General features: G+C 47.3%; 1 protein-coding gene across 3 annotated transcripts in view; it reads left to right on the top strand.

Annotated features, from left to right (window-relative positions):
• Positions 1-12493, top strand: part of LOC8023236 (condensin-2 complex subunit H2) — a 34990-nt gene that overhangs the window by 7058 nt on the left and 15439 nt on the right. For all 3 annotated transcript variants that reach the window (XM_029986681.3, XM_029986680.3, XM_040498453.1), the window contains 6 exons: positions 825-926; positions 1015-1070; positions 3000-3084; positions 5470-5627; positions 11170-11372; positions 12098-12279. In XM_029986681.3, the coding sequence (XP_029842541.2) occupies positions 825-926; positions 1015-1070; positions 3000-3084; positions 5470-5627; positions 11170-11372; positions 12098-12279 (786 nt within the window). The remainder of the gene's footprint in view (positions 1-824; positions 927-1014; positions 1071-2999; positions 3085-5469; positions 5628-11169; positions 11373-12097; positions 12280-12493) is intronic.

Below are 12493 nucleotides of genomic sequence, written 5' to 3'. Positions count from 1 at the left end.
TGCGATGTTGATCGGCCATTGGCAGTGTTCTGTGTATCTCCTCATTCTGATGATTGACAGCCCTCGGTGAACTTTCAGCAAAATCTTGCTCCATAAACGAGGAGTGCTTGCATCCTTTTTAGGGGCGAAGCTAGCTCCTTAGGGTCTAGCCTTGTCCGGCGTCCATGCTCACATTGATTGCGCTGCCTCCGGGATCCTGCCCACTTTCATAAAAAAAAAGTATGCCCGTTTGGGGGTTCGAACTCGGGACCGCTTGCTTACAAGACAGACGTCTTAACCACTACGCTACTACGAGAGAACGCTGCGGTCAAATGCTCAACTGCGTATATAACCACGATCCATACCACACATTCTCTTTCTGACATGGACCGTTGACTTAAGCGGTGGAGATGCGTTCCCACGGCTTCTAGCGGATCCAAGCTGATCCGCTAGAAGAACCACTGGCTGAGCATTTCGCAGACTAAAAAGCAGTAATAATCAAGTCGAAACGCTACCCGGAAATCAGCACTACCTATGAGCAATAAAAAAATCGGCACCATCAGCACTACCTATGAACAATAAAATCGGTATCATCAGCACCACCAGAGCTTCGCCCCAATCAACACCATTCACCACGTGGAGATACGTCCATTTGTTTGCCTGTCTCGTTCAAACAGCGCATCTGCTTCCCAAAACCTAGTTTCGCGACACTAGACTCGCCAAAAAGCTGCACTGTGTGAATAGACATTAAGTGTTCCTGTTATGTGGTGATAAGTGGCCATGAATAAAGGCACTGCTTTGAAACATGCATGTTCATTGCTTCTGATTTCTCTCTTCTCTTCCAGCTTTCGCAAACGCCGGTCGGCTATCAGAATGGAGAGTCTACAGTGAACTTCACGGAGGCTGCTTTTCTTATCCAAGGAAGTGCCTCTGTGTATGGCAAGAAGGTACATTGGCCTTTCTAGTTTCTTTGATCTGTAGTTGGTTTGCGTGGTCTAACCCTTTGCATGCTGTTCATCTTCTTTCTGCTCCCAGGTGGAGTACCTTTACTCCCTCGTTCAGAAGCTGGCCAGCGAAATGACTCACAGAGGGTGAGTTTATTCACATTGTTTTCATTTGCTTCTCTGTGCTCGAGACTAGATTCAGTTTTGAGCACTCTTGTACGACGTAACTTGGCATGCCCTTCCAAAAAAATTCGTACAGCCAGCCTGTTGCTGCAAACGAGATTACAATTCAGTTCTGGGCATTCGGCACGAGTTCTGCTTTTGCTTTTTATCAACAAATGTTTTTCATCCCTGCAGCTCTAAAAAGCCATCGCAAGTATTTCTCAATTATTCTTGACTCTGGTGACGGAGTGTTGGTGCATGGAGGAAACGCGTGGTGGAAACAGAGCATTGATGCATCATGGAAAAAACAAAGCTAGCTTAGCTTCTGCTGTGGTTAGCATTATTGAAGCAGCTTGACGTGCGAACGCAGGAGGATATTGCATGCACGTGCTTGCACAGCAATGCTGGGCTTCAGCATTTGAAACTACACTAGCCTTGACAGCATAGCACAAAATATTTGATACCGATTGTAGTGCTCTGAATGAACTATTTATAAAGCATGGGGTAGCTTTTGGTCTCGACGTGGGAGTATTTTGCATGAAAGGGAAGGAATGGGTTAGATTCTCTCTGTCTTATTTCACAGTCGCCTTAAAATTTGATTTCCTTCCGTGTGGCACGTTGCCAGTTCTGTTGCTCTTTTTTTACACAATGTCGTATGCAGTGCACAAGTTCCCACAAAGATTGTGCACTTGTTGCATGTGGCTTATATCTGTCCACCTTTTCCTTTGTGAGGTTGTGCAAATGATAATTGTTTTGTACATACTTGCACGATGCGCCATATAGGAGCTTGTTTCAAACCCAAAATAGATGCTAAAAGTTGTGCTCTGTACACTGTGAAAGGGTAAAAACACTAACAGAGTGCACACAGCGCTCTGTGTACACCTCTGTCCATGTCTTCCGTGCAGCGCTCTGTGTGTGTACACCTTCTCTGTCCATGTCATTTTTCACACTGTTTTTACCCTTCTACATTGCTACTCCAGCTAGCCCAACTTATCACAGTGGTCTGTACAGTCACCGCGGGAGTTAAGTTAACGTGAGCGCGCATTTTTTCCGAGGGGCAAGCTTGACTTGTGGCTTGCGATAGAACTAGACATGACATTAGGGCGAGTCCATGCAGAGTGGACAGGGGAAGCCGTCTTAATTCAGGGGAACCGTTGTCATCATCTGCCTGCGGTTGAGCGTAGTTCGAATGGTGTTGAAAATGTGACGTGTTTCGTTCTTTCAAGCAGCCATCCCATGCGTGCTCGGGGACCTTGACTTCTGCAGAATCAACTCCCATTTTCATCCGAACTACGCTCACCCGCAGGCAGATGATAACAACGGTTTCCTTGAATTGAGTGGCTTCCCCTGTCCACTCCGCATGGACTCGCCCGAACGTCATCTCTAGTGCTATCGCAAGCCACCAGTCAAATGCACCTCGGAAAGAAACGCGCGCTCACGTGGAGCTATTAACTCCCACAGCGACTGTACAAGTTTTTGCAGTGTGTGATAAGCTGGGCGAGTTGGTATGACGACATGGGAAACATGATGGCATGCAAAACAACGACACACAGGCGCTGTGTGTCGTGCACATTCCTTTTCTCTGTCCTCGTCTTTTTGTGCACTGTTCCGTTCAGTATATATGTGTTTTTCTTTACTGCAAGAGGGAAGCCAAGGCGGTAGTGCCAGTAGCTTGGCTTGAAAGAATACTTGCCTGTGCGAGTGAATAAGAAGTCTGCTCGAGCTATGAGCGGTGCGAGTATGTTTTGGCTTGCTTTCACTACTATGCTTTCAGTGCGATCAAAAATACAGTGTGCTCATGCAGCATTTTCACATGTACAGCAGAATCCTGTCTCGGGGCCTCGAATCCATCTGACAGTCTTACTTCGTAGCATGGTTTAGGCACGTGGTTTAGGCATGTTTTTTCACCTTCAGCAATACTGGCGAAACTGGCGAAGATGCTCAAGGTGTGGCCAAGACAGGTGCTGGTGCTTCCCATCGTCGAAAAGCAGACTATGGCGTAAGTCGGGTTTTGATGGTTTTGTCACGACAGCTACCGTTTCTTAAAAGCGTTCCACTTTCTTGTTTCATGCTTGCTTAAAGTGCATAAGAGAAATTTTAAGGCTGCATCTGGCAATGAGTGCTGCATGGTTAATCCTACAAATGTAACATGAAATGTTTTTATTATTTTTATACATATACCTGGGCATTACACACTAGTTGAGCTCTTGTTAGCTGTCGGGGTAACCGCGCGCCTGGCAGCCTTACTTTTAGTGTTTGAATATTTGAATTTTCGAATAATATTTCGAGTAATATGCTATTCGATGTTCGCTTCAGGATGAACTTTGATATTCATATTTTTCGAAGTGTTGACCGCAACGGGTTAGCCTGTTGAGCATGCTTCTCACCTAGCACCATTGCACTGCAAAAAAGCAACACCCACGGGGTTCACTTCCGTGGGTGTTACTTCTTTGCAGTGCACCAGTGCTCGCTAACAAGCGCGCTCAACGTGGCTTGCTTGTCGCGATGAACACTTCGAAAAGTACAAATATTGTGGTCACGTTCTTAAGAGGAAAGCCCACCTTCAAAGCGGGATGGTACATGCATGCGCCTGGTGTGTGTGAAAAGGAACGGAAAGATTGGGAATGTTGATATCTACACTTCAGAAAAATTTTCAAAATTACGCTGGGGCTGTTATGCCAGAGCTGTTAGGCAGAGATGTTCTGACGACCTACGTTCATAATTCACGATTGTTTTTTTGTTTGTTTTTTTCTAAACTTTTACATTTTATGAAGTATACTTGCATATAGTGAGGTGATTTATAAATCCCCTCGATTAGGAATAGCTGGGCATCTCTCTAGGTTGAATTTTATGACTAATGCATAGTTTAATTGCCGTTCCCATATAGACAGTGGATTTTCTGGGTCAGAGTCCATAAATATAGCTAGATTAAAATAAGCTTAGAAATGGACAAGTGGAAGCTTAGGAACAACTTATTCAAGTTCAAGGGGCTTTTCGGTTAGGCATGGTGCAGTAGTGAAATGCTTTGAGAAGCTATTCAATATTCAATTAGAAAGTCTTTGACCCAAACCACCATTCCCTATGAATTCACTTCAAACTCAAAAACCACTATTCGCACATGCCTATCATATACCTTCATTACGCACAACTTGCATTGTTGTCGGGTGTCAGAGCGACTACATCTCTGGCAGCTTACAGGAAGCTGCACTGCGCTAATCATATTAATCACTGTGTTTATTACTGTGTGGCGATCCATAGTGCAGCGGCATGGAAGCCTGGATTAGTTTGTTTGCGCAGGGGCTGCTGTCTCGCTCCGGCGTGGAATTCAAGTCGTGCAACTAAACAGTTAGAAGGGCAACTCAGGTCAACATTTTTTAATTTGGGATTGCGTCCGTTTTTAGCTTGGGCAGTGTCCCTGAATTGCGTGGTACAATTTCTTTCTCAATGTCGTGTGTAGTTTTATAATCATCGTGGCTCAAAGTTTGGTTTCGGTCGTTTACGGCAAAACTGAAACTGTCTGCTAGATAGATGGCAACACTGATCATCAGCCGTACGGCCGCGATGCAATGTCACTGTGGCCCTGAGGTACACGGTACAACGAAGCAACCGCAGCTCCCCCGTGACGTCACGGGGGTGCTGCTCCAGTGTTCTTTGACCAAAAGCTAGCCCGCTGGTTCTAGAGCTACCACAAAGGGTGCACTTTAGTGTAACGACCCTTCAGCCACATTAGTGCGTAGAATCAATGCTTGCTGGTTGTCGCCAGCATTTTTGCCAGTGTGCCTGACCGAAGGTGCAAAAAGCGGTTTTTCTCCCACTCGCTATGGCAGTTCACAACCGAGCAACATGATGCCGCAATCATCTAACGCGGCAGTGTTCTTCGCTCGGACGGCCGTACCTCGCAACCGTACCTCGCAACCGTAACTCGCAACCGTAACTCGCAAACGGTGCCCGCGTGGCTCGAAGCGCCAAGACGGCACCACTTGCGAGCTGCCTGCATACATACAAGCGTTGCGCGGCACAAACGGGTTGTCTCGGCGGCATCAGGCAGCGAGGGAAAAAGAGGGCCGAAACTGTGAGAGCATGTTTCCGGCAACTCTGGCGGGTTTGACCTAGAATAATCGAGTCTTGTGAGCAGCGCTCTCTGCCCTCGCGCACTGTCGTCATGCTTGGATGCCGTCAATTTTCTAGTTGGGCCCGACGCATCAACCGGACACGAGGCCCGGCCGGACGTCGACGCTGCACTCGCATCTGATTAGTGTCCATATAGCGGAGATCGAGGGGCAACCTTCGAGGACGCGTTAGACGGGCTCTGGGCACCAAAATGCTCAGTCCTGGCCACTCCAGTATTGCCCGACTCTTCACTCGGTGCATCATCCTCTTGCAGTTCTCCCTCCAAGAGGACATGGGCCTGGGGGAAAACCTGGACGACGCGGTAGGCGGACGGACAGGCAGGGCCGGCCGCAAGACCCGCCTCAAGCGCCAGAGGCGGCTGCCTCTTCAGCTTGTCCTGTTTGAGGAAGACAAGCAGACCCGCCTCCTTGAGTGAGCCTCTTGCTCCTTGCTGGCGCACTCGCGTTGCGCCATGGGGGGGCGACCGGCGTTCGGCGGCCGAGCGCGTTGGCGCGTGGCGGCTTGAAGCGCATAGAGCAAAAGCTCTCGCCACAGAGCCCGGGGATCCTAGGTTCGATACCCGCCCCTGCACGTTTCGATCTAGACGAGCGCCTTATTAGCGTGCAGCTGTGTGTCGTCGCTGCGTGACGAACGTTGAAGGACACAGGCTAGCGGTGGTACTGCACTGGCCATTTTTCAGAACATTTTTCTTCTATGATGGAGATGACGGACGCCTGGTGGGGGGCTGTCTAAACAAACTTGCGAGACAAGTACAATTATTACTGTACCATATTTTCCAGTCTCTAAATCGTGCCCTCCTCCCCTCCCCCTCTTATAAATGGGCGTTTTCTCGAAAGAGTCGGTGCGTGAGTCACAACTTTGCACAAGTCTTGCTTCATGATGCTCTCTGTGTAATGAAACTACCGTATTTACATGAATGTAGGTCGACCCTTTTTTCATTTTTTGAGAATTTGAAGTGGGGGGTCAACTTATAATCAAACCAAAGCATTCCACCACTGGCAAAAACGAAACAATCGCAATATCATGAACACCTCAACTTGTTACGAGCTCAGCCGGCTGTACCTCTAGGATTGCACTATTCTGTGTGCTCATTTTACAAATAAATTATTTTTTATTTGCGCGAACGAGTATTACTGATAGCGATTCGCAAATTAACTCGAATATACAGCCGTGAACAGCGCGCGGTGTGCCCGACTCCCGGGGGGGTCTCGGCACTTCTTGTAAGAGCCACTCCGGAGGCCGCTGAAACAGCCTCACGGCTCACTCACCCCGCGGCTTCTCTTCGCAGTTTTTCGCGCGATTCACGGTAGCACATCGTTTGATCGAGTGACGAGATCATGCTGGACCGCTAACGTTTTTTTGTATTGACACGCGTGATCCGGGCAGTTTAGGTGTTCGGTGCTCAGTTTTGGCCATTCTTCACTCGAAAGCAACTAACAACTGTGCTGTTTGATGCAAGTTCGACCCCTCGGAGCGGGTGATGCTCCAGCGGAGTCAGCAGTGGCGCGGGATCTTAAACTGCGAGGGCAACAAAGAGGTTTCCGTAGGCCAAAATCTGGTTCCGGGGTTGGAAGTCAGGCTTTGAACGTACACTGCTAAAGTGTGCCATCGGTCCCTACCCGTGACGTCCAACGCAATCACTGAGCAAGTGCGGAAGATGCGGTTGATCCTGTCATTTGCGAAGTTGCGAATATTGAGAGAAAAATGTTGTCACTTTTCTTCCCTTTAGCATTAATTTTGGCACATCTGCTTCCACGACTTTCCGACAGTCTTGGACTCTAAACCGGAGGCAGTACTTTGCAGAGCCTATCCGTCAGCTGATGGGCTCTCATCCTTCAAATTCAATTTTGGGAAGCACGTCAGAAGAGTCGGCGCTCCAATTGCCACTATCGCAAGAGAAGCCGACACGTGAAGCGAACGTCGCATGCCTATTCCGCGCGTGAAGCGTCCAATTTATAGGGTCGCATGAGTAGCTCCGGCAAAGCGAAATAGGGTGTGAATCCAACGTTTATAATTCCCCAAAGACAAGAAACTGTAGCGCCTCCCAGGACGTGCAAGCATTTACATCGGAACTTGCAAGAGTCTATAATTGCCACCGCACATGAGTGCCGGTGATTGTCGGGTCTTGACGGCAAAAGATCTTGGCGAGACTAGTTGGCATTGCCGCCAGTGCGTTTTTGGAGTCTCTCAACCGCCACTTTGCGTCATACTCTCGTCTAAGTTTAGTATGTCTGCTGCTTGGGACAGCTTTGGAAAGCGCAGGCCCGTCTACGGCTGAACCTTTTAACACTAGTCTCGCAATAGTTAAAACTCTTCTTGAATTAACCAGAGGTACGAAATATAAAATTTAAAAAGTTTGGGACCCTATGTTCATGAAGGGGGTGCTGAACAGAAATTTTGAACTCTCAAAACAAGGCTGAAGCGACAGGTGGGACGCTGCAGAACTCCAGGCCATCACAAGTATCGCAATATCTCTAGCGGATGGCCGTGTTTTCTGAAAAGAAGTGCGCGATTGAACACGGCCGACGAGACATGTCGCGTCGCAATTCTCATTCCCTCTCCTCTTTGTCCCCTCGAGCAGGTGAACCGAAGCGAGAAGGTGAGAAGCGAGGCCGCTTCCCCTCGTTCTCAATCATTCCAGGAGAATCGTGACGTCGCATTTCTCGCCTCATTGCGTTTCCTTTCTAAAAATACGGCCATTCGCTGATTTCAATGTACAAGTGATGTTTTGGAGTTTGTATCGTCCCGTTCAATGCTTATGTGGCCTTGTTTTGTGAAATCAATTTCGATTCAGCATCTCTCTAATGTATTTATGAGCCGCTTAAAGGGGATGTTGATCCGAAATCTGGATTTCACAAAACACGCGGCAAAAGCGTACAACGGGGTGCTACAAACACCAAAGCATCACTGATGCAGCAATATCTTGAACTGATGACCGTATTTTTCAAAAAAAGGAGGCGCATTTGACAGAAATGTTTACGTCATGTTTCTCCGAGAAGGAGAGGGAACGGCCTCGCGTCTCCTCTGCCTCGCTGCCTTGAGGGAGCGAAGCAAAGAGAGGAGGAAATGGAGATATCTCTACGTCACGCGCCTCATCGGCCTGGTTCAACCTCTACCTCTTTTTCCAAAAATACGGCCGTCCCTTCAAGATATTGCCTTACAAGTTGTGTTGTAGGGGTTGTAGCATCCCGCCTGCATCTCTTGCATCGTTTTTTTTTGTTTTTTTTTTTAAATCCAAATTTCGGTTTACCATCCCTTTAAGGGCGGACATGGCCTGGGAGGGTCAACTTTTGAACCGTTGTCTCAAATTGATTGAAACTTTCAGGGTGAAATGAACCTCATTAGGATTGATGACATCTAAAGTCTTGTAGGCCAATTCTACACCACTCTATGTAACAAGCTCCAGAAAAAAGTTACTTCATTAGGAAATGTATTTAAGAAAAGTAATAATCGTAATCCACAAAATGTTTGGCTTAATGCGAAATAGAACACCCACAGTGCAAGTTAAGGTAAAAATTAATTGTAGAAAATAAAATTCTAGAGAAAAACAATAACAATAATTTCTGCATTTTTTTTTTTCAAATTATGAGTATCTTAACTTGTTCTTCGGGAAATTTCAGTCCAGGACATCACCGAATGAAGTCTTTACACTTTCAAAATGTCAAATGATACATTTCCTCATACCACATTCCCTGCCAAAAAGTGAAACTGAGAAAGATGCATTTGAAGTTTCAACATTAGGTTTCCTTCTTTTCTGTGAATCGGAGGTAGGGGAAATTCACCTGGAGCATTGTTAGCCCTTCCCCTTTCAGACTTTGTTATTCACCAGGCAACAGCTATTAGTTTGTGTCGTTTGTAGGCAAGCTGACTTTTGTCGCAGGCATTCCTTGACAGATAAACTGGCAAGAACTAAGAGACAAATCATATTAAGGAAGAGCAGCAAAGCAGGAATAGGATCTGAAGTGGGAAGATACTGTGAAAGGGTGTTACTGAAGATGGCACAATATCACTTCACCGGGCAGGGCCAATCGTAAACCCTGTTTCGGGTCTCAACCAATAAGAGCACTTATACCAAATTTTCTGGAATTTTTTTTGTTTGGATGTATGGGGTTCTCCTGGTCATTGATACTTTTAAACTTGGAAAGCTTCTATGGGCTAAATCTAGAGTAAGTGGCACTTCCAATGCGGGTGAGATGTTCTGGCTATGTTAAATGCGTATGAAGCAGCATTAAATAACAAGTGCAAAAAACTGCCGAGTCTGAGGGCTCCCAACATGGCAAATAACTTATTGTAAGATAAATCCTGAATGTTTATATATGAAAGTTTCTAAAACCATTCTTTAGAAATTAATAAATATATCATTTAAAAAAAAAGTTTTTTCTGAAAAAATTGCATTTTGAGGCCATATACTCTCTTAAAGGGAAGCTGAAATGCTTTCAATAATTGAAATGGAAGTTGATTGTAGTAGCGTAGTTTTATCCTGTGAATCTGAAAATTACTTTTTTTTTCCTTGAAGATCTAAGAATGCGAGAAAACGTGAAAAACCTCTGCCCAGTCGTTACGTCGAAAAAGGCTCTTTCGGCCGCTGAGCACAAGTCTCTCGTGTGGATATATATATGTGCATATGTATGTATGTATATATACGTATATGTATTTATTCCCCCACCCTGCAGGACACCAGTCGTTACGTTTTTTTCTGTCCTTTTTATACTTTAGCAAGAGTGCGTGTGCATAGCTTTGATAGGTGCTAAAGATGTGCGAGAGTGGAGATTTCGAAAACTCCTTTTGTGCTGTCACGCTCCGGAAAGGAGGGCCTTCATTGGTACTTTGAAAATGATTTTCTGGAGCCTCTATGCACAAAATTAAATAATATAGATTTTTGAGATTCTGGAGATCAAATGAGGACAATCTAAGTGTTTTCTCAAATACAAAGCCGCTTCAGCTGTCCTTTATTTCGAACAGCGTTTTTGTGTAATTCCTACTTTTTGTTCCCGTGGCCGGGTTGAGTGCGCTCCTTTCAGAGCCCCGGTGCACTGCAGAGAAGCAACACCCGTGGCGCTTGCTTTTGCTAGTGTTGGTTCTCGGCAGTGCACCGGTGCTCGTTGAGAAGCACACTCAACGTGGCTCAAGCAGGCGACTTATGAGCTATAAAAATGAGCACCACGCAGAAATTTCTAGTGCAACTTGCACAAGCAAGTTGCTATAAAACTGCCGTGAGGTGCTCGTTTTTATCACTCGTGTGTCCCCCCTGCTTAATAGTTCCCATTAGACAACTGCTTGGCCCGATGAGCAAACTTAATTTTGTTTTGGGTTGTCACGTGCTGTCTAAACAGTCCACGATAAACATTTTTGAGGGTAAATAAACTATGTCATACATTTCACAAATATTTCTTTCTGTTATTGGGCAACGGCTTGTGCAATCTAGCTGAAGCTTTTGATTTCGACGATTAGTTTGTATTAAACTCAAAATAAATTGAGAAACGCAACCTTTTGACGTGACGTCGCAGCGATTGTGGCTATCTGGTGGTCACTACAAGAGACTCGTACGCACACATGTGTTCAACCAATACCGTACATAAAACGGGTTGTCAAAGCCGTGGCATAGCTCACGCGGCAGGCCAAAGATCAAATCCCAAGAGCAGTGCAGCGGCGGGCGATCAATTTCAAGTGGTCGGCAACATTGACGCCGGATGCCATCTGGGTAGATCCAGTTTTGTTAAAACTGTGATCGCCCGATACAAAGGGTTAAGCCACCACATCCGTATCCGTACGTCCTATGCCCTTTGATGAGAACTACGATAGCGGGCGTCGTTTCCAGTGGCGGGGAGAGCCCATAACAGCCGTCGCCGTAAAAGTCTTGAGGGGTCAGCTTACCTTTGAACATCTTCTGTAATTGGAAGAGGTCCGGCTCTGCGAGGTTTGGCGCGGTTCTCACCGCCTTCCATCCTTGCAGCGTAAAGGGGGACGTGGTGGGCCACCAGTCGGACTACATGTTGCACGAGCTGCCGGGGTGCTCGTGCGGCCCCGATCGGTGCCGGTGTCACCGCACCAGCCTCGAAACGCAGCGGAGGCTCGACGACTCTGACGAGGTGTCCATGGCAGATCCGGCGGACTTTGACGGCGGCTGTCCCAGCATCTCCGACGACTCACATTTGAGTAAGCCTCTCTTCCTCCCTGCCTCCTTTTTTGCCATTTTCCTTTTTTTTTTTTTTAAATGCAGGACGAGTTTTAGCGGAAGATTGTCGCAGAGAACAGTCACGAAGGACTGAGATATCAATGACTTTATAACGTTGCACGGTGTCACAATCTCGTTGCTGCGTCAAGGAACATCATCACGACTGCATCGTGGCGATTTCATCTTGCCGTCGCAAAAAAGTGACGATTACGTCGCAATAACACTGCTACGACGTGTTGTCACCGTGACGGTGTCAGTTGCACGTGGCACGTGCCCAGCTCATTAGTCAGATTCTGTGCCCTAGTGTGCATTCGTGGCCTTTCGCTGCCCTTTCATGCCCACTAGATGCCTTCGAGTCGTCGAAAGTACAATGTTTGCTCCTGAGGCGGCGCAACTGGAACTCCTTTCTGCTGTTGTCATCCGGTCATTGACTATAGCACGTTAATTGTTTACGAGATTCGTGGACTCTCTTGCCGCTTTATTTAATCCGTGCCGAGACAGGAAGGGTTCTCCGGCGGCTAGTCGCGAGAGACTGCGATTCCTCGAGGTCTCGACAATCGAGAACCCCAATTCTAGACATTAGGAGAATTTTCTTAACGATCCTCGTTTTTCGATGAGGCAGCCCACTCCATTCTACTGCTATGCGTAGATTAAGTCTTTGTCGTCGCACGAAGGAGAGGGGACAATTCTGGAACCTTCCTCGCAGGTGGTCAGCTTCCGGAATTGGACATCAGTGGCCTGGGCGCGCTTCACGAGGACGTTGGCGCATTCGAGGAGTGTAGGGCCAAGCCGGACGTTGAGCCCGAGTCGGAGCCGACTCCCGTGCCGCTTCCGCGCAACTCCAGCGTCGGCCGGCGCATCAAGGAGGAGAACCGGGTCAAGAAAGAGGTGCGAGGGGACGTTTGGTCTGGCCACTTTGTTCGTTGTCGTCGTCACCCGTGTCATGCGAAGGGTGGCCATCTATTCAACGACGCTGCGCCATCGCGTTGGCGCTGCTGTCCTTGCGGCATGCTCCGATGCCTCTCCTCGCACAAGCTTTTGTTTCTGCAAGTGTGCCGTGCCCACACCTGTTGCGTTCGATTACCAACTTGTTTGTGGGCAG

Source organism: Ixodes scapularis, unplaced genomic scaffold (genome assembly GCF_016920785.2).
Source record: "Ixodes scapularis isolate PalLabHiFi unplaced genomic scaffold, ASM1692078v2 PGA_scaffold7__128_contigs__length_106722199, whole genome shotgun sequence".
In the NCBI taxonomy this organism is placed as follows: domain Eukaryota; kingdom Metazoa; phylum Arthropoda; class Arachnida; order Ixodida; family Ixodidae; genus Ixodes; species Ixodes scapularis.
Note: the sequence above shows the minus strand (reverse complement) of the source record. Positions and strands in the feature narration are given on the sequence as shown.